At 56.2% G+C, this 21235-nt stretch overlaps 8 protein-coding genes across 9 annotated transcripts; 5 read left to right on the top strand and 3 right to left on the bottom strand.

Annotated features, from left to right (window-relative positions):
* The first annotated feature begins 230 nt into the window (after positions 1–230).
* On the top strand, positions 231–2781 carry SDRG_14547. Of its 2 annotated transcripts, none has more exons than XM_008620683.1 (10): positions 231–477; positions 522–593; positions 638–739; positions 788–967; positions 1009–1080; positions 1130–1192; positions 1241–1458; positions 1512–1887; positions 1938–2341; positions 2409–2781. In XM_008620683.1, the coding sequence occupies exons 1-10, from the start codon at positions 278–280 to the stop codon at positions 2669–2671; spliced, it is 1950 nt and encodes a 649-aa protein (XP_008618905.1). In that variant the 5' UTR covers positions 231–277; the 3' UTR covers positions 2672–2781. The 2 variants fall into 2 exon arrangements, with proteins under 2 accessions (XP_008618905.1, XP_008618904.1); XM_008620682.1 differs by having other exon boundaries at positions 278–477; positions 788–853; positions 902–967; positions 1938–2781.
* Positions 2723–5515, bottom strand: SDRG_14546 (TKL protein kinase; the record flags this gene model as incomplete). Its single annotated transcript, XM_008620681.1, has 13 exons — positions 2723–3100; positions 3162–3562; positions 3613–3979; positions 4024–4071; positions 4128–4357; positions 4417–4485; positions 4533–4595; positions 4642–4710; positions 4763–4825; positions 4872–4940; positions 4992–5072; positions 5115–5180; positions 5226–5515. The coding sequence occupies 13 exons, from the start codon at positions 5513–5515 to the stop codon at positions 2841–2843; spliced, it is 2076 nt and encodes a 691-aa protein (XP_008618903.1). The 3' UTR covers positions 2723–2840.
* A 2289-nt stretch (positions 5516–7804) lies between these two features.
* SDRG_14545 (hypothetical protein) lies at positions 7805–8412 on the top strand. Its single transcript, XM_008620680.1, has one exon. It carries the CDS (start codon positions 7821–7823, stop codon positions 8388–8390), a length of 570 nt encoding a protein of 189 aa, XP_008618902.1. The 5' UTR covers positions 7805–7820; the 3' UTR covers positions 8391–8412.
* Positions 8413–9505: 1093 nt separating this feature from the next.
* SDRG_14544 (hypothetical protein) lies at positions 9506–11773 on the top strand. The gene has a single exon (XM_008620679.1). It carries the CDS (start codon positions 9562–9564, stop codon positions 11737–11739), a length of 2178 nt encoding a protein of 725 aa, XP_008618901.1. The 5' UTR covers positions 9506–9561; the 3' UTR covers positions 11740–11773.
* Positions 11774–12513: 740 nt separating this feature from the next.
* On the bottom strand, positions 12514–17772 carry SDRG_14543 (hypothetical protein; the record flags this gene model as incomplete). The annotated part of the gene is made up of 3 exons (XM_008620678.1): positions 15811–17772; positions 12597–14475; positions 12514–12521 (listed from the first exon to the last, which is right to left on the bottom strand). Exons 1-3 carry the CDS (start codon positions 17758–17760, stop codon positions 12514–12516), a joined length of 3837 nt encoding a protein of 1278 aa, XP_008618900.1. The 5' UTR covers positions 17761–17772.
* Positions 17773–18176: 404 nt separating this feature from the next.
* On the bottom strand, positions 18177–18856 carry SDRG_14542 (hypothetical protein). Its single transcript, XM_008620677.1, has 2 exons — positions 18638–18856; positions 18177–18587 (listed from the first exon to the last, which is right to left on the bottom strand). Exons 1-2 carry the CDS (start codon positions 18834–18836, stop codon positions 18298–18300), a joined length of 489 nt encoding a protein of 162 aa, XP_008618899.1. The 5' UTR covers positions 18837–18856; the 3' UTR covers positions 18177–18297.
* A 421-nt stretch (positions 18857–19277) lies between these two features.
* Positions 19278–19803, top strand: SDRG_14541 (hypothetical protein). Its single transcript, XM_008620676.1, has one exon. It carries the CDS (start codon positions 19304–19306, stop codon positions 19745–19747), a length of 444 nt encoding a protein of 147 aa, XP_008618898.1. The 5' UTR covers positions 19278–19303; the 3' UTR covers positions 19748–19803.
* A 783-nt stretch (positions 19804–20586) lies between these two features.
* SDRG_14540 (hypothetical protein) lies at positions 20587–21030 on the top strand. Its single transcript, XM_008620675.1, has one exon. The coding sequence runs from the start codon at positions 20593–20595 to the stop codon at positions 20983–20985; it is 393 nt and encodes a 130-aa protein (XP_008618897.1). The 5' UTR covers positions 20587–20592; the 3' UTR covers positions 20986–21030.
* Positions 21031–21235: the final 205 nt, after the last annotated feature.

Here is a 21235-nt window from a genome sequence, read left to right as displayed (position 1 = left end):
GCGCACGAGCCGTCGTTGGTCAAGATGGTCTCGCCGGGCTTGAGGTCGTCGTACTTGCAGGCGGCCATTCGTGAATGGCAATCTGGTCCGGCTTTCAAACCATATCTCACATGTGTCTCACTACCGTTATAAGTGACCTGTCAATGAGACAGACATGATATATGACAAAACAAAAGAGACATATTGGACAATAGAGAGGCGCGCTTCTGGGGGACAGCCACTCGGTCAGCGTCATCATCACAACGACGCCCGCAGGACGCCAAAGGGACCTCGCTATATGCAAAAGGAGTGCGGCTACAGCGACCTCAGCGACCAGCAGCGCGTGCTCGTGGCCGACGGCTCGTGCGGTGCGGCGGCGACCTGCCTTCTCGACCGCAACTGCGCAATCGCTCAGGTCTTGCCGGTCAACGCCACGCGCTTTGATCTAGAGAGCCACTGGTTGCTGGGCGACCTCTCGCGATACCCATACGACACACTGTACGTCCTTATTTGGTCAATTCTGTCATTGAATCGGGGACTAGAGAACTCGCGCACGTGCAGAGCGCCACGAGTGTGCACACCTATCTACAGTTCCCCGTCGATTTGCGCGCCTTGTGAGTAGGATGGCGTCGAACCTTGGGCTCATGCGTCTGCGCAGAGTGTTTGAGCAGGCGACGATCGACGCCGAGTCAAACGCGCACATGGGGCCGTCGATCGGCGCGTTCGAGCAACTGCAGCTGCCGCGTGCCCTCGAGAGCATGTATGAAGTCTCATGTAGTCCCCTCAAAGGCGCAATTTATGTATATAGGACACTGCGCAACTGTTCGGTGCAAGGCACGCTCCAGTTCTGGCGACTGGAGCACCTCCGACGACTGTACGCCGAATACTGTACCGACAAGATCCCTGTCTCAATGCTACGTAGTGAGCTCCGGAACTCGCGCTTGGGCGACTTTTGGCTCAACGGCGTCGGTGATTCTCTGCAGCATCTGTACGTTCTCAATTGTCGACCACTTTTGACCGCATCGGCAGCGTCCTCGACAAGTGCGTCACACGCTGGGACACCTTCCCTCTCTCGCTATCTCTCAAAGGACTGCGCACCCTGTACACACTCCAATCATCGATGGCTACGGTTTGGACATTGAGGATGTAGAGAGCTTGTTGGCGTGCGCACGCCAATCTTGCGACTCGAAGTGTCGACCGAGCTGCGCTACTTGTATCCTGCACTTTGGTTCTGATCCTGTTTTGACATTGGCGAGCGTAGTACCTGCGACGACTGCAACATCTCAAGTCTCATGGTCAGCAATGCTACGTACGCAGCACTCGCAGCCCTAGCGCCAGCCTCGCCAAACGCAACGAGTGGCTACCGCGTCAACCGTATTCAGCAAGACGTGGCGCAGTGCACGGCCGCGCGTGGCCAAATCAAGCGTCTGTGGGAAGCCACGTCAGTCTGCATCCCCGACCGCAACCGCCCGGAGACGGGTACTGTCATGTGTACCACACAAATTATAGTCTAGACTACTGTTGCTGCATAGACGCCTACGACGACTATCCCTGGATGTACCCTTACACCACATCTATCTATCTTGGAGGGAGCTTTGTCCTTGTGTGTATCATCCTCTTCTCTGTTTACGCCATTCGGCGCGGGCGCCGTGCGGTCAAGACGCGCCGAACAGCCAACGACGACTACCTCGCATCGACGCTCCGACCGAGTCAAATTGCGACGCTCCATATGCTCCAGATCGACGCCGACGCCATCGTTCTCTGCGGCACCAAGCCACTCGCCTCGGGTGCGTACGGCGACGTCTGGCGCGGTATCTACGCCCACACCACCGTCGCTCTCAAGCGCGTCAAGAGTCCATCGCCCGCCTCTGTCCACGACTTTATCCACGAGATTCTGCTCCTCCACACGTCTCTACTTCCTATTCTATCATTGCTATGTTGACATTCTCTGGATGTAGACTCGAGAGCCCGTACATTGTCCGACTGCTGGGTGTGCGCTGGCGCCGCCTCATGGACATTGAGGCCGTCGTCGAGTACTGCGACCTCGGCGACCTGCGCAGCTTCCTCGCCGCGTCCACGCTGGAAAATGTGTCGTGGAGTACAAAGGCGACGATCCTCGAGAGCATCGTGTACGGTCTCGTGTTTCTGCATACGTTTGAGCCGGTGATCATCCACCGCGATCTCAAGTCGCGCAATGTGCTTTTGGATTCGAGAAACGGAACCAAACTCAGCGACTTTGGCACTTCACGAATTCTCGACGACCAAAAGACGCTCACGAACGGCATTGGCACGTTCCAGTGGATGGCGCCCGAAGTCATTCTCGGCACCGAGTATACGGTGGCCGCCGACATTTACTCGTTTGGTACGGTCTAGGGCTAGGGCAATCTGGGGCTAGGGTTCTGATGTTTCTGATGTTTGATCTTGTGTAGGTGTCATTTTGTCTGAGATGAGTACGCACAAGGTTCCCTACAGCGATGCTTTGAACGCCTCGTCCGGCCGAGCACTGAGTCAGCAAGCCATCTTGTCGAAAGTCACATCCGGTGCACTGCGACCCACGTTCGCAGAGGCGGCTCCAAGCTGGTTGCTCGAGGTCGGGAATCGGTGCTTGTCGCTGGACCCGACGCAGCGACCGACGACACTCGAGCTCACGGTGCTCGTCCGGGACTTTGTCCAAGCGGCTACCGAGTACTAGTGCGTTTTGTGCGACCCAGGAGCGTGCATCCTGGATGCAATAGTCCATGTAAAACAATGTTAGTTCATAGTGTATACAGCAATGATCTGTTCGGAAAATTTGAAAATTGGATAGAAATATGTACTACCATAGGACTTGGTATCGTTGGGTTCCGGCGTCACGATAGAGCCTACACCGACTGAGACATGGCGCGCTGCACCATCGACGTGAGCAAAAGAGCCGTCGGGCGGTCCTCGGGCGACGCTGCCAGGCACTGGTGACCCATCTCGCGCACCCACGTTGGTGTCGTCACCGACTCGAACGTTGGTCGCAGCTCCCCCGACGTCACCTTGGCCATGATAGCTTGCTGCGTGTACGCGCGGCCCGTTGCGGGGTTGATCACGTCACCGTACGGCACGGCGTGCGTACTCAACTCGGACAAGATGACGCCTACAGCAGCAGCATCATCACAAATATCCATAAACCCTAATCTCCGGAGAGATCTTAGTACCAAACGAGTAAATGTCGGCGGCGATCGTATAGTCGGTGCCCATGATGACTTCGGGCGCCATCCACTGGTATGTACCAATGCCGTTGGTCATGTTGGCGTCGGACGCTTCACGAGACGCGCCAAAGTCGGTGAGCTTGGTCCCCTTCTTGGCATCCAAGAGGACGTTCCGGGACTTGAGGTCGCGATGGATGATCGCCGGCTCAAACGTATGGAGGTAGACAAGACCGCGGACGATGCTCATGATCGTCGACGTCTTTTGGCGCCAGTCAAACTGAGCCGAGGACGTTGTCCGGAGGTAGTTGCAGAGGTCGCCAAGGTCCATGTACTCGACGATGACTTCAATCTCGATCGGTCGGCGCCACCCGACGCCGACGAACGCGACAATGAAATCACTGTCCATCCTAGTCCACAACATAGAAGACAATATTTTCCACAAATAGCGATAACGTACTTGGCCATGAGCGTGATTTCGTCGATAAACTTGCGGACGCTCTCGACGCGGCGGTCCTTGATGCGCTTGATCGCGACCTTGTCGTTGCCGTACGCGCCAAGCCAAACTTCGCCAAAGGCACCGGACGCCAGTGGTTTCTTGGCCGTGACAACATAATCGCCGACGTCGAGCTTGTGCATGCGGAGGTCGTCGACGTTGAGACCCATCTCGCTGTAGTCACCGGTGCCTTGGGTACCGTTGTATGTTGCAAGGTCATAGTAGGTCGTGTCAGTGTTTGCACGCTTGGCGCGGCGGCGAAACAAAAGCGCAGTTAGGAGACTCAGTACGACGACGCCACCGACGGTGCAGCCGACGATCAGGCCCGTGTCTAGCATAAAGAGTCCATATGTGCTGCCTCGATCGTGTTTGTACTGCTGCTGGATGTGGAAGCCACGGACGTCGGCGTAGCAATCGGTGGATCTAATAGTTAGGAAAATCAGTAGAGGCTCGTATATGCTGAACACAACGTAGCGTACTTGGGAGGACGCAGATTTGCACATTGAAGCGGGAGGTGAGCAGCTTCTGGAGCGTCTGAACAGTACCGTTGCGCGCAGTGCACGCGGTAGCGTCGGCTGGGACGTTGGCGTCGATCGCCACGCCAGCAGGGTTTCTCAAGCCAAAATCGCCCACGGGCACGCTGTACCCAAGGCGGTCGAAGGCCTCAAACGACGTCTGGTACAGCGTAATACTGGTCAGCGAGCAGTTTCTGCAGCCACTATAAGGTGCCCATAAGATCAATAGGAATCGGAGGTGACAAGGCGGTACAAGTAGCGCAGGCCAGGGGACAGAGTGAGGTTGGTGATCGTGCGCAGATTCGGGTTGTCCGACAATTCCCTAACCACATAGTCACGAAACGCCAAGGTGTACTGTGGAGGTCGTACAAGGAGATTGTGCCAGACCAGTTGCGGTCGACAATGCTCGTCATGCTGTCGTCGCGTAACGTCCTAGTATCGATGTATCAAGGTGATACAGTGATAGATAGATGTGTACATGAGCGACGGGGACCGCGTCGGAATGAGATCCAGCATCTTGGACGACGACGTGAAGTTTTCGAGGTGGCTAGACGAGCGCACTGGATGAGCTACGACTCGCGAGATGTACATCTTTGTACAGTTCGCGCAAGACCGGCGCCACAATGCGCGGCATTGCGTTCACGCTGACGTTCTTGAGACTCCTAACCCCGTGGCATTTGTCAGTGGACGCCAGTTTCGTGAGAGTACAGCCGGTCCAGGCCGGAGGGCCAGATAAATGTGGCTGCAGTCTCGCCAAGCTGCGCGTTTCCGGCCATACTACAACAATGAGCGATAAGCGAACCGTCGTCGACAATCAGATGCACGAACAAGGTCGTGAGCGCCTCGGGGAGGATGCTTTTTTGACGCGGCGAGTCGAAAAGCGCGTGCACGGACGTATTCATGATGTACCTAGTCAACCAAGTGCATTTGGGAAATACGCTTGTCACGTACAGCTCGTTCAGTGTGGATGGCAAGATCGCGTCCTTCATGTCCACAGACGGCTGATCCCGAAGCCAGCTAGAGAGATATAGATGGGGCCACGTTGCTGCAATATATACGTACATGGACGAAGCATTGAGCGAGGCAATGTTCCCCACCGCGTTGCAAAGCGGGAGCTTGAGCGCCAGCGTGGACCACAAGCCCCACATCGCTTTAGTTGCATTCGCCGACGAGCACGAAGCCGTGTTGAGGAGGCAGCCAAAGGCAGGCGTTGCGCAGTAGGCGTCGTTGGTGTACACAAGCCAGTCGGACGATGAGGTATTGCGGCCATAACGAGCGCACTCGGCCTCGAGGCTCTGGGCCGTGACGCTGACCGGTACACAGAGAGCAAACAAGCAGAGACTGCGTCGCATGAAGCCACTTGAAAAGTGCGGTAAACCGGATCGCTGTCTGTGAACAATCGGGCGCGTCGACGTCGAGAAGCGTGTCACCCATGGCGCCTGTCGGAGCCGAGTCGGTCGTCTGCAGCGGCTTCGCGCGCCTGTTGTTGCTGAAGTAGCGTGGGACATGTCGCATGTGTCTCGTCGCCATCGTCACGAGCGATACCCTTGTGTCGTGTCGTAGGGAGAGTGCTTTGCATAGCAGTGTAGAGGAGCCTTGCTATTATAGGAGGCAATTCGCGTGTTCGCCTTTCTGTGGACAGGCCGTCCTATAGTAGAATGTTGCCAGGTATGACGACGCTTGAAGCGTGGGAGGAGCTGCAACCGCTACGATCACACGCAATCTCATTATGAATCCACTCATCTTCTGCCGTAGAGACGACCAGGTGTTTAGAGACGACCAGGTGTTTAGAGACGACCAGGTGTTTAGTGACGACCAGGTGTTACCTCAGGTCTTACCGGGACCGAAATCACGCCGCACTGCCGCGTCGGTGTAGCCCCTGGCAACTAGTTTGGACGACAATGGTCCTGCTGTGGCTATGCGATCCTCACAACACACCCGATCTGAAGCACGTCACTGGATTGCGGTCGGATCCAATCGTTCACACTATATATATATGAACGTGTTTCCCGTTGTCTTCATAAATACACAAAGACTTCGCATACGTAGAGACTAACAATCTCCTTCTTCTTCATTCGCTCGCCGGGCGTGGCTGCGCAGGCTGCGGCGCGGGGGCTTCTGTCGTCGCCCTACGACGCTTGTGGCTGCGGGTGAGGCACACGGTCGGTCATATCCTTCCAGGCGTCGCGGTCGGCGGCAAAGCTACGCAGTGTGTCAAGATCGTCGGGAGTCGCCAGCGACCGAGGCGGCGTCAGCGACTGGAGGTCGCGGTGCAGATCGACATCGTGATCTTGGTGCGGCCTGAGAAACGGGGCGCCTCCGATGGGGCGAAGAAGCGGTCCGCCGCTACGTTGGCCGGGATGTTGCGACCCAGCCGCAGCACGTGGCCTAGAAGGCGCCAACGCTGGCGGGCGACGATCGTACTCAACGGTTCGCTGTCGCAGCGTTTGTAGAGCGCAACGTCGGCAAGCGTGTTCGGGTGGAAGATCCCGAGCAGACGACGCAGCTGCCGGCGATGGAAGCTGTCAAGGCTGGTTGGCGTCAGGGCTCACGCGCCGCAGTTGTACAGGAGGACAGGGAGCATCGTATCGTCCGCATTTCGCTGATCCAAAATGAGAGCTTTTCTCAAATTACCTCCAGCGACAGAATATATGAATGTTTCGGCTTTTGATCCACACAAAACCATAAATTGATGTGACTTGAATACCATATATTGTAAAGCTTTAAGTTTGTATGCAATGGTCATGCGTTGATGCACTGTACATTGGCAGACTGCCGCGTAGACACAATTGAAATAAAACCACAAGCATCACGCCATGTCGCGACGCGAGAGCGCTGTCATATTATAGTTGCTATCAGTTGCTAGGTCTGTGGACATGTGTCGTCCTCTCATTGGTCGTAGCCCTAAACCTCAATGACGTCATCATTTCTGCTCGATGCCGTCAAGAAGGCGTGGTTCTTGTCGACTTCTTTAGTAGCGGTTTCGACACTCGTTTACCACCAGGTAGATCCAGGTTCGAGTCCAAAGATCTCGAAGATTCCATTGTTGCGATCATGGCAGTCCATGTGAGCACTGAAAAGCACGCGTTTTCTACACCGATAACATTCAATTCCAACGGCCATATCGATTTCCATTGATGTTGATGGCAACTCTAGACAATGAAAAACCATTGTATGCTTGGTGAAATGGCAGCCTATTGAAGATGGTGCGGCTTGGCGATGCGTAACTATAATAGTTCCAGGAGCGTGCGCTCCACGATTCGTTTTGAGTTCAAGCTTCGTGTAACAGGCAAAAGCAGCATCGTGCCGTCGAGAGGCTCGCACTTGCCTCGCTAGCTGTATATATGCAATAAACTAGTAGCTCTTCCTATATTCATTGACACAACCTGCTCACGTGGCAAGAGTTGACTGTGGGGGGCGCTCATCGAACGTTGTCATTGCGGAGGCCACGAGTCCTTCGCCTTCACTCTCAACCAACCGCGCAGAGGCGACTTTGCCAAGCACTTATAGCGTGTTGGCGTGTTCGGCACTGGCCTTTATCCGTCTCGCGCGCCTGGATGACTTCAAGTTGTCGCACGCATCGAAGCCAAAGTCACCAGCTGGTGGTCCGTCGCGATCATTGGAGCCCGTGCAGTTTCGATTTTACCACGGTTTTTCATGAGCAACGAGCGCGACGCCGCGTACTACATTGAGCACATCCCGATGCTGCCGCACCCGGAAGAGAACGGGTACTACGCGGTCCAGCACCGGTCGACGAACCTCATGGCGACGCCGGGCTGGGACGGCCCGCCGACCCGCGGCTGCCTCTCGACCATCTTTTACATGGTCCAACCGGTTATGTTTATCCACGTCAACCGGTCCGAGATTGCCCATTTCTGGCAAGCGGGCAGCGCGATTCGGTACGTCATGGTCAACCCTACGACGCTCGAGACGACCGAGCTCATTCTTGGCCCGGACGTGCACCTTGGCCACGTACTGCAGTTTACGTGCCCGGGCGGCTGGTGGAAGGGCGCTGAGGTGCTCGATACGTCCATCAACTTTGGCCTTGTCTCGGAGGCCGTGAGCCCGGCGTTCGACTACTCGGACACGTGGCTCGTCGAGGCCACCGATATTCCCGAGTCGCACGCGACGCTGCGTCGGTTTTGCCGCCCGGCCGGCTGGAGCTGCACGACGGAGAAGGAGATCCAAGCCAACTACGCCTTGACCAAGAACCGCGCGACCAAGTAAATGTATTTTTTGTTGGACATAATTGTGGTGGTCGTCTGAAGATGGGATACCTCGCACAATGCTACGACAAGGTTGGATCCAAGTTGGTTGCGAGTCGCGACACATGATTAGTTGCAGATAATGCTGCCGGCTCCGTGGACGTAGCTCTTCTTGATGACGAGAGAGCACGTGTCCGCGACCGACGTTTGGGGCGTGCTATGCTCGCAGCATGGGTGTACATTCTTTGTAATTGGTGAGCCGAAAGCTAGCAGCGGCTACTAAATATGAACATGGTTCGCGTTATCTTCGTTGTACTAGACTACTAAAATCGAAGCCTCCGTATCCACTTGTTGAAGCGGGAAAACGTGGCACCGTAGCTGAAACCAAGGAAAGAGGTTTCTGCCAATTCATCGTCCTGTTGCGTCAAGCGTCGACTTGAAAGAATAGTCAAGACGCTGCGTTCGTTACACAATGCAAATGTCTGCGGCACGCCGACGATCTTTATTTGCTACAAGAGCTCCAAGTAGGACTGTTCTTTGTTCCTTCCCAACGACGTCCATCAACCTTCCAGTTCTCGATCCGCCCATCACGGTCCTCTTGACGCGCTTCCGGTCCTCCCACAAGGCCGTTCGTACGTAATTTCTCATCATTTTCGCCAACGACCTCGTTGCACGACCCTTCCTCCTTCTCTGCTTCCTAGTCGCTTTAGCGACTAGCTAAAGCGACTAGGAAGCAGAGAAGGAGGAAGGGTCGTGCGCTTTAGCGTGCTATCGACACGTCCTTACCGAGGGAATCCCCAATATTCCCAAGGTCTTACGGAGGTAAAGACCCGTCCATCGCGTGGCGCATGGAGACGCCAGCATTTGGCCAAAGCGCACTTATCGCATTCCTCTTGTTGTTTGTATGCAGCTTTGGATTTCAACAGCTTGTTTTTTGTATATGCTTCAACCGGACTTAACAGAGTGCACGCCAGCAAACCTGTGCTTTTGTATATTCTGTATGTAGTAATTCTTGTGGCAAGCAATTTCTTTAAGATAAGTACACCTAAAACCTTGCATAATTGATACCTTGTTAAAAACAAATATAGAGCATCGGCGCTGCCATTCGCCACGACCCGGCGTCATGCAGTTCCGCATTTTCCGAGTTTGCCGGTTCGCTGCCAGGCCAACCTGCCACCGCCGACCGTAGCAGCATGGTCGACACCCGCGGACGCATCCGAACATGCCAGGCCAACGTCGTGAGCGCGCGCAGCCGGCTGCACTCGCCGCTCTTCCGCAACACGCGCTGCAGCACGTCGGCAACCTCGAGCACCGTCGACGAGACCGACGACGACCCGCTCGTGCGCGAGACGCCGCTGTACCGCCACAAGCAAGTGTTTTTCGGTGCCGACTTTGACGCCAAGGCGGCGCCGCCACAGCGCAGCCCGGCCTCGACGCGGTCGTCTCTGTTGGACGACAAGCCGCATAGCCTTGCCCGCTCGCACACCGGCTCGAGCCTGCGGTTAACATTGGACGACGATGCGCTCGCCGAGTGTCGCTCGGACACGACGCTGAGTGGCCTCGACACGACGTGGGAGACGCCGCCTTTGACGGCCGAGAACATTGGCAAGGTGCTGCGCGACCACTCGTACCCGCGCGCGCTCGCCGTCAGCAGCGAGATTTCCGACTCGCTCTCGCGCATGAAGATGCGCAAGCACGAGATGGAGATGGCGGCGGTCGTCCAGAAGGTCCAAGCGCAGCTCAAGACGATGGAGGACGTCATCAAGGAGCTCCAGAACGAGCACACGATCAAAAACGAAATGCTGAAAAAGCAAATTGCCGAATCGCAGCGCGTTGCCGCCGAGCGCGACCAGCTCAAGCACGCGCTGTCGACCGTCTCGGTGTCCAACAACCCGCGTCACGACACGAATGACGACGTGTCGATGCTCCAGAGCTCGCTGCAGGCGTTTATGAACCAGACGGAGCACACGCAGTACCTCCTTGTCGAGCAGCTCAAGACGATGGCGGCGCCCAAAGGCTCGCCGCGCCGAGGGTCGATCGACGCGCACAAGATCGAAGCCTCGGTCAAGGCCGCGATGAGCGATGTCGCCCAGCTCCAGCGGACGATGCTGACGACGCTCGAGACCTCGCGTCAAAGTCCTGCGCCCGCGACGGCCTCGACGCCTACCAAAGCTCGGGCGCTGCCACCGCCGCCACCGACGTCGTCGGGGCTCTGGAAGGCGGCCGTGATGGCCATGGCTGCTATCTGGCTTGCGACCCTCGGTGTCGGGACCGGCTACGTGACTGTCAACCTTGACGCCGTAGCGCGCTTTGTGTCGCTTGGCCACGGTGAAGCGCTGCAGCCTGTCGTCTCAGTCTCATCGACGCTACATGAGAGCGTGCCTACGACGGCGAACGCCATCGATGCACCATTGTCGTTCGCCTCGAAGGACGACACCGCCGTAATCACGGTGCTCGTGGACGTTGACGGTGACGTAGCTCCGCAAGGCGACGCCGTTGATGTCAGTACCAGCTCGACGGTCGCTGACCCGGTTGAAGCTGCCACCGACGTCTCGAGTCGTGTGACGGCGCTCGATGACAAGGACGGCGTCGACAATGCCGTGGAGCGTGTGACGTTTGTCGCAAATGAGATCGCGGATGACGCGATGACGGTGGACGTTGTCATGGCTGTGACGCCCGAGCACGTCGAGACGGAGCTTTTGGTCAAGGCCCAAGATCATGACGCGAGCACGGACCAAAGCAACGACGGTGTCAGTATCATTGACGAGGACGGTGTCGACGCACCCGAGGTTGCTGTCGCGCCGTTGTCGGATGCCATCGACGGGACGATCGAGGTCGAGCAGGCGTCGCTGGTCGTCGAGGCGGACGAAGGCCACCTCGAGGGTGCAGCGGTTGCTCTTGTCGACACCGTTGACGAGCTCAACGCAGTGGTAACCACACAGTACGAGTCGAATGCCATCGCTGCCGAAGACGCTCAAGATGAAGTCGCCGCCGCTGTCGATATGTGGTCGGACGCCATTGCTGTCGTTGACGAAGCACGCGACGCTGGTGCTAGCTCCTCGAACGACTCGAGCGTCAACGCGCGTGCTCTGGTCGTTGTTGTGAAGGATGCCGACGATCACCTGGCCGACGACATGGGCGAAGCTGTCGACGTTGTCGATGACGGCATCGAGACGCCAAGCGACGTCACAGACACGGACATGACGGTGGCAACGACCGCGTTTCATGACGCTACTGACAATGAAGCTGACGTTGAGACGCTCTTGTCGCGTGTCGCACCGACCCCTAGCCCGCAAGATTCGATTGCAGAATCTTCGCCGTCGGCGGCTCTGAGCTCGACCGCGTTGCAGTCGCTGCTCTCGCTTCATTAACTGCTTAATTTAATCACTTTGTGTCAACAGTCAATTGTGTTTTCCACGGTTTGATGGTCACGGAAGCGCGACAGTCTCTCGACAACCATCCGACGTGCACCATGGCGCTCGTACCGACGAGTCGCACTTCACTGGACTTTGCCATCGCCAGCCTGCGCACCATTTAATAGCGTGCATTGGCTCCGATGCAGTAGTGCTGGGTCGACTTTAGTAAAGCGTTCGAGCTCGCGTACACGGAGGCGCGGCAGGACCGCTGTCGTCCTCGGTATGCCACTCGACTCTGTCTGTCGCAACATTTGCTGCACAGCTTTCACTCGAACAATCTTGGCACATCAAGTAGATCTCGAGGCATCCGCGATAAACGTCCGTTGGCTCGACTCGATCTCTTCCGTGCAGACAGCGGTTGCCGACGAAATTACGTACTGGAAGCTGCATGGCATCACTGTGTACCACTCCAATTGACCGAGCGGTGTTGTCCCTTGTCTCGATGAGACTGCGACGCCCTTGGCTCGGGAATGTCAAATTTCCTGTGGTCAAGCTCTAGATCTGGCCAGTGAGCCTCATTCGCGGCGGGCTAAACTACAATCCCAATACGACCACATTCGTTGTCCTATGCGACCTGACTACAACTTTGGCGCCAATCAAGTGCGTTGCCTCCACTGACCGCTCTGGTCCCGACGATTGCTCCAGTTGTCAACTGAAAAATACGCGGTAGAAATATGTGTCAACGAGTTGCACAAGATCACCACGTCTCATTTCGCTAACCGAGTGCATTTATGTCTCTAGCGCTATCTCGTTCCGACGCGAATCGCCATTTACTAGGGGTAGGGCCCGACAGAGTCGAGGGTCCCGAGTACCGCCGTTGGATAGCCGATGCAGGCGCCACGTCTTGACGTCCATCACAAACCACTCGTCTCTCCAGCCGACGCTCACGAGCCCGTTGACGACGGCCGACGCTCGGTCCATGTAGTAGACATCGTGCTTGATCCAAGTCTCGTGTCGAAAGAGGAACTTTGCGCCACTGCACAGCAAGAGCGACGACGACCGTAGTCGCGAATCGTCTTGGTAGTACCACCGAGCAACACTGTAACAGAGCACGTTGCAGCCAAAGACGACGCCAATCAACGTCAGTAGCCGAGCACGGGACCCGATCAGGACCGCACCCGCACTGCACTGCACCTGGTAGTCGAGCGAGACGACCGCACACGACTTGGCAATTGAAATACTCGCCTGAACCGGTGCCAAGATGGCTAGAAGCGCCGAGACGAGCCACACGAGAAGACTGTTGATGAGAGCGTATTTTGGCAGGTGCCACGTCGTCCATGGCAGTCCGAGGTCGTTGACGATACCGACAAGCCACGTGACTTCGTTGGCTGCGAGACACGTCGTGTACCAAGGCACCGCTTGCGACGTAAAGTAGCTGAGCTGGCCATCGGTCGTGAGCTGCACCGAGGCCGACGAGAGAAGAGCGAGGGCCGTGATGCTCCTGAGACCGATGAGCGGTCGTCCGACCCAAACAAGACCGCCAACGCGACTGAGTTTGAGCAGGTTGCGGCCTTCGATGGCGCCGCGCACACGGATAAGATAAATAAGCGAGAGAACCGCGAGTGCAATGATAGAGACGGTGACGTACTGGACAGCGCGCCGCGCGTAGAGAGCAAGGACAGTTGGCAGCTGCGCCGCGTCGTCTGTCTGCTCTAGGTGCGGTAGATCGCTACCCATGGCGGTGAGCGTGCCCAGGTCGCCTTGAAACGAAATGACTTCGCGGTTCCCGAGTGCCCAATCGTACAAAAAGAGCCACGCCACGTAGTCGAACGTCGCGTCGGACGGGTCGAGTACGGGGAGATGGTAGAGCTCCATAGGCGCTGTGGTGTTGAGCGCGCCAAACTGGACCCACTGAATCTGGAGCTCGTGAATGGCAGCGTAGAGGGACGGTCGCCAGTGGCTAAGGTCCGGCACGTGCAAAAGAAAGGCCATCGCAGTGTGTAGTTTGGTCTCGCAATAAGGTATGTTGCTCAAGGGCTCGAGCAGGCAAATCGCCGTGACGTTGGTCGTCGCATCGATACCCGCGACAAGCACACTGAAAAGAATGTGGTCGCGCGATGAAACCATGCTGAGCGCCGTATGGTATAGAGCTTCGCAGCCCTTCTGGTAAGCGTCCGCACCAAGGATCAACGTGAGCTTCGCGAGGTACGCACTTGGCTGGTCGGGACACAAGACGGAGCCACTCGCCGCGTACACGGTCTTGGCCCACAGCGCCGGCGCTGGAAAGGTATGGTACTCATCACGGATCAGCACATACGACGAGGTAGCTAGCTTCCTCGCACCAGCCACCGCAACGTCAAACGCACAAATGGCTTCGCTTAGGACCGATGGGACGCTGACGTAGACCATGTCGATCGATCCAAATGGCCCAAGATACGACGATAAGAGCTCGTAATTGGCACTCCACGGCCAAGGTGGTAACATCTTTTCGGTCACGAGAATCTCTTGTAGTGAGGTATTTTGAAATGCAAATCGACTGCTCGACCGGAGGAGACTCTTGCCACTTATGGTCGATGTGTTTTTGAGGAGAGCGCCGAGATCGCTGGCGAGCGACCAGTACATTTTGAACGACGTTTGACTCTCCAAGCGGTGGTAGCCCGCGGTTGCCTGCAGCATAAAAGGATACGAGATGCCGTAGGCGTTGACAATGTTGTACGAGTTGACGAGACCGATCGACTTGTAGTTTTGCCACTGTAGTGTATACGACGAGATATTTCGTAGTGTCCAATAAGACACTTCGTCGTCGATCGAGAGGTACGGTGGGGTGAATGAAGCCAAGAGAGTTTGTCCTGTTTTGGATTGACGCAGCTCGGAGCCAAACCCAATCTCAAATTCTTCGTTCCAGCACGTTGAGATATCAATATTTCGAAGCAAAGAAGCGAGAAAGACGGCGCCGTTACTGACCATCGACTTGCATCGTTCTTGGCGCTTGGTCGAGTTGGCCATTTCCCATTTTTGATCAAAGTCGAGGTAGCAGTACTGCGTAAAGACCCACGGACCATCACAACCATCCAAAGTACGAAGCCCCGAGATCGTATCCGAGAGTGTGGTTAGGGTTGAGTACTGGACTCTTGCGCCTTGCTGGATGGGAAAACCAATCGAAGCCGCCGTCGTGTTGAAGACTCCAAGTTGATTGCCAACAGTACTCTCCAGAGCATACGACGCCGTACTCGAGGACGACTGCAACATCCAGTTGGCCAAGAAGACATATGTGCCCGTCATGTTGAAGGCGAGCCAAATGAGATCATTGCTGAGCGTCATTTCCAAGACCTGGAGGTACGAGATGCTGCTGCCAATGTCGAGGCCAACGTAGATAGCGCCAGCGACAAGCCATACAAAAGCCTTGCTTGGCGAAGAGCACGTCCCGCGACATCCTCTTCTGTTTGATTTCGAGATTTTGACGGTGACACGAGGACCACAAAGCGGCACGACGGACGAGAATTCTTCGGAAGCGGGGTGAATAAGCGTCCAGAGCTTGATGTCGAAAAGAGTACCATGACGCCACGGAAGCAGACCCATGCAAATATCGTCTACGCTTCGTTTATCATGGCTGTTTTGGTCAAAGAAGGCGACAGCGACGCCCGGCACGAGCAGCGAACAAGAGCCTTCTCGCCGGTGGTCGTTGTAGCAATGAAAGAACGCTATCGATACGAGGGCGGCGCAGCCCCCCAACGCAGCTAGCACAAAGAGACGACCAGGACTCCCGAGCGCCATTGTGCAGCTATGGCAATGAATTTGGATCACATAGGCCTGCATGGTCGCTATGTCTTGTGCGACGCACGACCGGTTTATTGATACAACGACAGACACGGGCCAGACAACGTCGAGGACAATGCAACTACACCCGAGGAGAGCTGTACTCAATATGCCAGCCTCGCGCGCACCGTGGCGCGTAAGCGGCAGCAAAAGCTCTTGCAGCACGTAGCTCACCCACGTCGCCTCCCACGACAACACTAACGTCTCCAAAAGCAAGCGTCGCGGCAGCTCAAGTTGTGTGAATAAGTTGTGGGAGCGAGATAGACCAACCGGCGCCGAGCTCAGGAGCAGCATGGCGGTCGTCCCTCGAAGCAGCACCAGCGGGCGCCCGAGCCACGTCGAGCTTGCGACGCGGTAAAAGTAGGCGATCGACGCTCGGTGCACTGGACGACGATGCGAACAGAGGCCGACGGTACAAACGAGGACAAGTGCGCCAAGAACCAGCGTCGAGTAGACCACGAGGTAGTAGACGGTGATCGAAGCTCGACTCAAGACACTGGACGCTGGCGATGTTTGCGCTGTCGTGTCGTAGTCGTCGGAGATCAAGACAAGCGTCCCGTTGTCGCCCTCAAACGAGACGACTTCTCGAACGCCTACGACCCAGTCGAAGAGTAGAACCCAGCCGTAAAACGCAAATGGCGATTGGTCCAATAGCGGTTGTCGTAGCAGCGTGTAGTTGGTTTCGGTGACGTCCGAGGCAGCTTGAATGACGCTGACGTCAAGCGCTCTGACTGCTGTGACGGCGTCCTGCACGAGCGTTTGATTGAGCGTGCGTAGTGCAAGTGTCTTCGCTTGTTGCAGAAACGGCGTGCACGCATCTGAGGTACCGAGTGCGCAGATGCTCTCAATGGAATCACTCACAAGCGAGAGAGCGGAGACCATTGCCAGCGGTGCCACCGACACGGTCCAGAGCGTTTGAACGTCGCACGCATCGGTGGTCGTGAATGGCGGCTGAAGAAACGTCTGCGGCGTATCGTAGCTGCACATGAGGTTCCCACCGTAGTAGACGTACTGCTTCCACGCCGGCGGTATCGGCGCCACAGTTAACGTCCGAAGAGTTGCGTAAGTAGTTGGGGACGCGCTGTTGAGTGATTCATATAACGCAGCTGAGACGCTCTTCGTGAGCGACACCAACGCCACCGGAGGCGACAGAACAAGGAGGTCAATCGAGAGGAATGGACCGAGCGTGCTGTGGACCAAGCTCACTTGATGCGCACCAAACATGTTGAACCCATACGCAAAGTTCTCCAACGATAGTGGCGGCGCTCCGAGGGACAACGTACTATTGAGGAAGTAGTCGGACGATCCTCGAATGAGACTTGCGTTGCTTGATCCGGCTACCCATATGCCCAAGAGAAAAGACTCGTAGAACGAGATGGACAAGCCGGGGCCTTGGCTGTGCTCGATGCTCTTGAGTGTGAGAGATGTTGGAATACCAAGGGCGTTGAGGAGCGTCGCAGTCTCAACGAGACCAGGAAGCTCGACGCTTTGCCACTGGTAGTGAAAAACCTCAATGCCAGCACGCTGCCAGTATACGACTTCTGCTGGCACCAAAGTCGAGACGGAAGCGACGGTCTTCATCCAGTCGACACCGCGCTGCGACGACTCGAGACCACGCAAGATGGCCCACCACAAGTTGGAGTTGCGGCTGCCGTACTTGGCGACATAGGCGCTCCAGTCCATATTGCGATAGACAGCCTCGAGGTACACGGCGCCGTTGGCGGCGTATCGATGAAAACAGCGCTTCTGCCGCGATTCCGTGTACGCGAGCTCGAACGTTTTGTCAAAGTCGATCCAGCAGTACTGCGTCGGGAGCCAATGAACGCTGTTCAAGGACGTATTGCGCAGACTTATGATGGCACCCTCGAGGGATGAGCGGCTCGTTGTCAGTAGCGCCATCGCGTACGTTGGGTGCACCATAGCATTGGGCAAGACACCGTCGTAGCGCGCGTCAACCATCTCCAGGCTCAAGTCGACGGTCGAGGCATCCGGCGTCGACTCCAAGAGCGCATTCAGTAGGTCGATGACGAAGATTTGGTACCCCGAGGCATTGTAGTTCGGCCAGAAAAGGTCGTTGGCGAGGTGCGGTTGCAGCAGAGTCAGGTAGTAGAAACTAGGAACCAGCACGAGCCAAAGCCAGAGCAGACCCAGCGCCTTTGGCATACGATCAGAGCGTTCGTTCTCCGAGGGGAGGGCGGTCGCCAGCGGTGCCACTTGCATCGCAGCACCGTCTTTTGTAAAACGCGTTTCGTCCGGGGAGTTGGACGCTCTTTTTAGCAAGGCAAATAACCGCCAACATCCAAGCTCCGGGCCGACTCTCATATTCAAGTAGTAGGCTCCACGTCCTATCCCTCTTGGCTCACCGCAATGCTCTTGGGAATATACATGAGTTTTGTTGGAAGTTCCATTTTCGAGCTCAAAATCTCATGGCTCACCGCTGCCAAAATGAGATGAAAGATGCAATTTAGCTTGGACTCTCGGTGGGACTGGGTGGGACTCGTCTCGGACAAGGCGCCAGCCACCATATATTTAAAGTTTATATATGTTTGTATAGTTATTGACTAGAGCCCGACGAGCCCCCGCGCCGCCGCCCGCCTACGCAGCCACGGCCCGGCGAGCGAATGAAGAAGAAGGAGATTGCTAGTCTCTACGTATGCGAAGTCGTTGTAACAATGAAGATAACGCGCAACACGCTTATATATATCGTCATCGACTCAAAAGACGCCACGTCCTCCATAGCAGGGTTCAGCCACGGTGCTAGCCAAGTACCAGTACGAGCATCGAAATGGCCACTGCGAGCCCGACGTCCAGAACGTAGTGTGGCGCCCAGGACGACGCGTGCAGTGGCGGCGCGGTTGCATTCGTTTGCGTGTAGTTGGGGTGTGCCATCGGGTACGTCAAGCGCAGAAGCGTCTCGATCGGGACGTTTTCCAAGTGGTGGAGGTTCAGCGGACCAGTGGTTGTCGGTACAACGCACTCGTCGAGGGCTGCAAAGCTCGTCTTGAGCTCCGTGTAAAAGGCCTGGCAGTCAGGCGTCACGGCAAAACCTACGCCATACATGAGAGACCACAGTGCTGCAGCGAGACGGGCGTAGTACGCTGCCACTGTGCATCGCTCGGAAATTCGCCCGCGTTGTACGCTGCAAAGCTCACACCGCAGGCGCGGAGGCACGGCGCCAGGCTGCGCGAGCTCGTCATGACGCTAGCAACGTCGACAAACATGCCCATGGGACACACGGGCACGGCGGCGGTCCAGGCGAGGGACACGAGCACGCTGGCCGCGACAGTCCGCGCCATGTCAGATTTGCACGTCGATTGCCAGTGTGCCATCTGGTGTGACTGGTTTCACTATTTTAGGCATATGCCGCAAATAAACCGGACTGCTTCACTTCCGACCCCTGAACAGCCAGCCAGTCGCCCAAGCTAAGAATGAACGACCCGATCAAGCGAGGAAGAGGATGCAAACTCGTGTGTTGCTTGCATGTGTAGTGAGCTGCTGGCTTCTGTAGGTTGGACATACCCTGGCATACTGGTGCTGTTCCTTGGGCCTTCCAAGCAGCGGGTAGAAAGGGCAAGTTGGCCATGAGACGGCGCTGGTCTGAGAAACGCGCGCACTGCCACGTGCGCGATGCAATTCGCTAAAGCAGTATACGATGACGAATAAACGCAGCATAACTACGGCGTACGGCGCGCATGTAACGGGGCAAATCAACTTGGATTAGCGAATTTGCGTCTCCAGCGCGATCCGGTCTTTCATTTGAGAAATGGACGTCGTCGTCGTGATCCTCTTGACGCTCTGCAGCGCCGTCACCGGAGACGACAAGGCTACACCGCCCCCGGTACCGACGGCCCCGAACGGCCTCCCTCTGTGCGCAATGATGGAAGGCATCGACGGCTACTTCACGCCGCTGTACGACCAGCCAGCGTTTGCGCGTTGCATGCGCGAGGCCGACATGGCCGACGTCGACTTTCTCGCGTCCAGCGAGCCGCCGTCCGAGGCGCAGCTCGAGCTTTTTTTTCATAGCAGCTCGTGCCGAACTCTGTACTCAGCACTGCTCCGCGTGCTCACCGAGGAGATGCCTCTGTGCGCCATAGACCGCACCGGCACGTCCATCAAGACGCTCGGCGATAAGACATTTGACGAGCTTCAACATGCGCTGCTGACGAGCCAAGCTGAGCATGGCTGGATGACGTCGTTCAACCTATAGTCGAAGTGTTTGTGAAGCAAGAGTAATTATTCGAGTCGTTGTTTGAGCCCAGGATATGGTTTGCCTGCCTTGTCGAAATTATGACGAGCGTCTACCGGTAGTCTTTTCGTGCCTGGATGCACTCACAGTAGTAGTATTACCGTGCGATGCGCTCGAAGGAGCTGCTCGTGAGGAGTGTGGCCGAACACTCGTTGGAGTTTGAACTCTTCCAGCATCGCCGTCGTCGTTGATATGGAGTTGCTGACTCTACACAGATTCGAAGTAGTACTATCTAGCAACATCATGACACTCAACCGGCATGCAGCGAGACCGGCGACGGTGTGCCGGCTCAGATTTCTCGATTCCCATTGGTGTAAATATCATAGTATTATGGCCAATCAACGACGGTAAACTTCAACCGGGTATAACACCTCTTATCGGCTGCTGTCGATGACATGAAGACACTTTTCATAGCCTAAAACGTGTACTTTATCAATGTGCCAAGTAGGAGCGATTTCACTTCCAAACGTGATTTTGCGATTCGAGCGCCTCGGCGGCCGCCGCTGCATTTTGGATCGCATTCCAATTGGTCAAAAAGAGCAATTTTTAGCAAATCGACCGTGTTGGTGGATTCTGCGCCGGACTGCACTGGGAATCCCGTTGCGGCGAAAACACCCCCATGAGCACATTGTGTACATATTTATCGTCGCCAATTTGACGACATATGCATTTATACGTGCAAGACTATCGACTTGATTTTATGTGAAAAGGCTGGTTGGGTTTGGATAGGAGGAGGCGCGGGCGGTGATTGGCCATAATACAAACTGGCTCGACGCCATCATTTTTACGAACGAGCCAGCAGCAAAATGGGCATGCGGAGGCTGATCGTGGGCCTCGTCGTCGTTCTCGCGCTTGCTCTCGCCGCCGACTTGCCGAGCTGCCAGAGCGACCAGTTCTATGGCAACTACTTTGCGTCGATCCAGTCCCACCCGTCGCTGCTGCCGTGCATGCGCGCCGCCAACATGACCGACCGCGTCTTCCTCCAGATGACGCTCTTGGCACCGACGCACGCCCAAGTCGCCGCTTTCTTTGCGAGCGCCGACTGCGAATCAGTCTTCAACGAGGTCACGCGCGTGTACCGTGAGGTTTTTCCAGCGTCCTGCGCGTTCAACGCCGATGGGTTGGACATCAAGGCGCTGGGCGCGCTGACATTTGAACAGCTCAAGCTCGCGATGCTCAACGCCACGATCGCCGTCTAAAAACGATTCCTCGTTGAACCATAGTGATGCTACCTAATTGTTTGTGTATACGACTATACTATCTTGAAGCCTCGAGGTACACGGCGCCGTTGGCGGCGTATCGATGAAAACAGCGCTTCTGCCGCGATTCGGTGTACGCAAGCTCGAACGTTTTTTCAAAGTCGATCCAGCAGTACTGCGTCGGGAGCCAATGAACGCTGTTCAAGGACGTATTGCGCAGACTTATGATGGCACCCTCGAGGGATGAGCA

Source organism: Saprolegnia diclina (genome assembly GCF_000281045.1).
Source record: "Saprolegnia diclina VS20 unplaced genomic scaffold supercont1.74, whole genome shotgun sequence".
Lineage (NCBI taxonomy): Eukaryota > Oomycota > Saprolegniomycetes > Saprolegniales > Saprolegniaceae > Saprolegnia > Saprolegnia diclina.
This window is presented reverse-complemented; position numbering and strand designations above follow the sequence as displayed.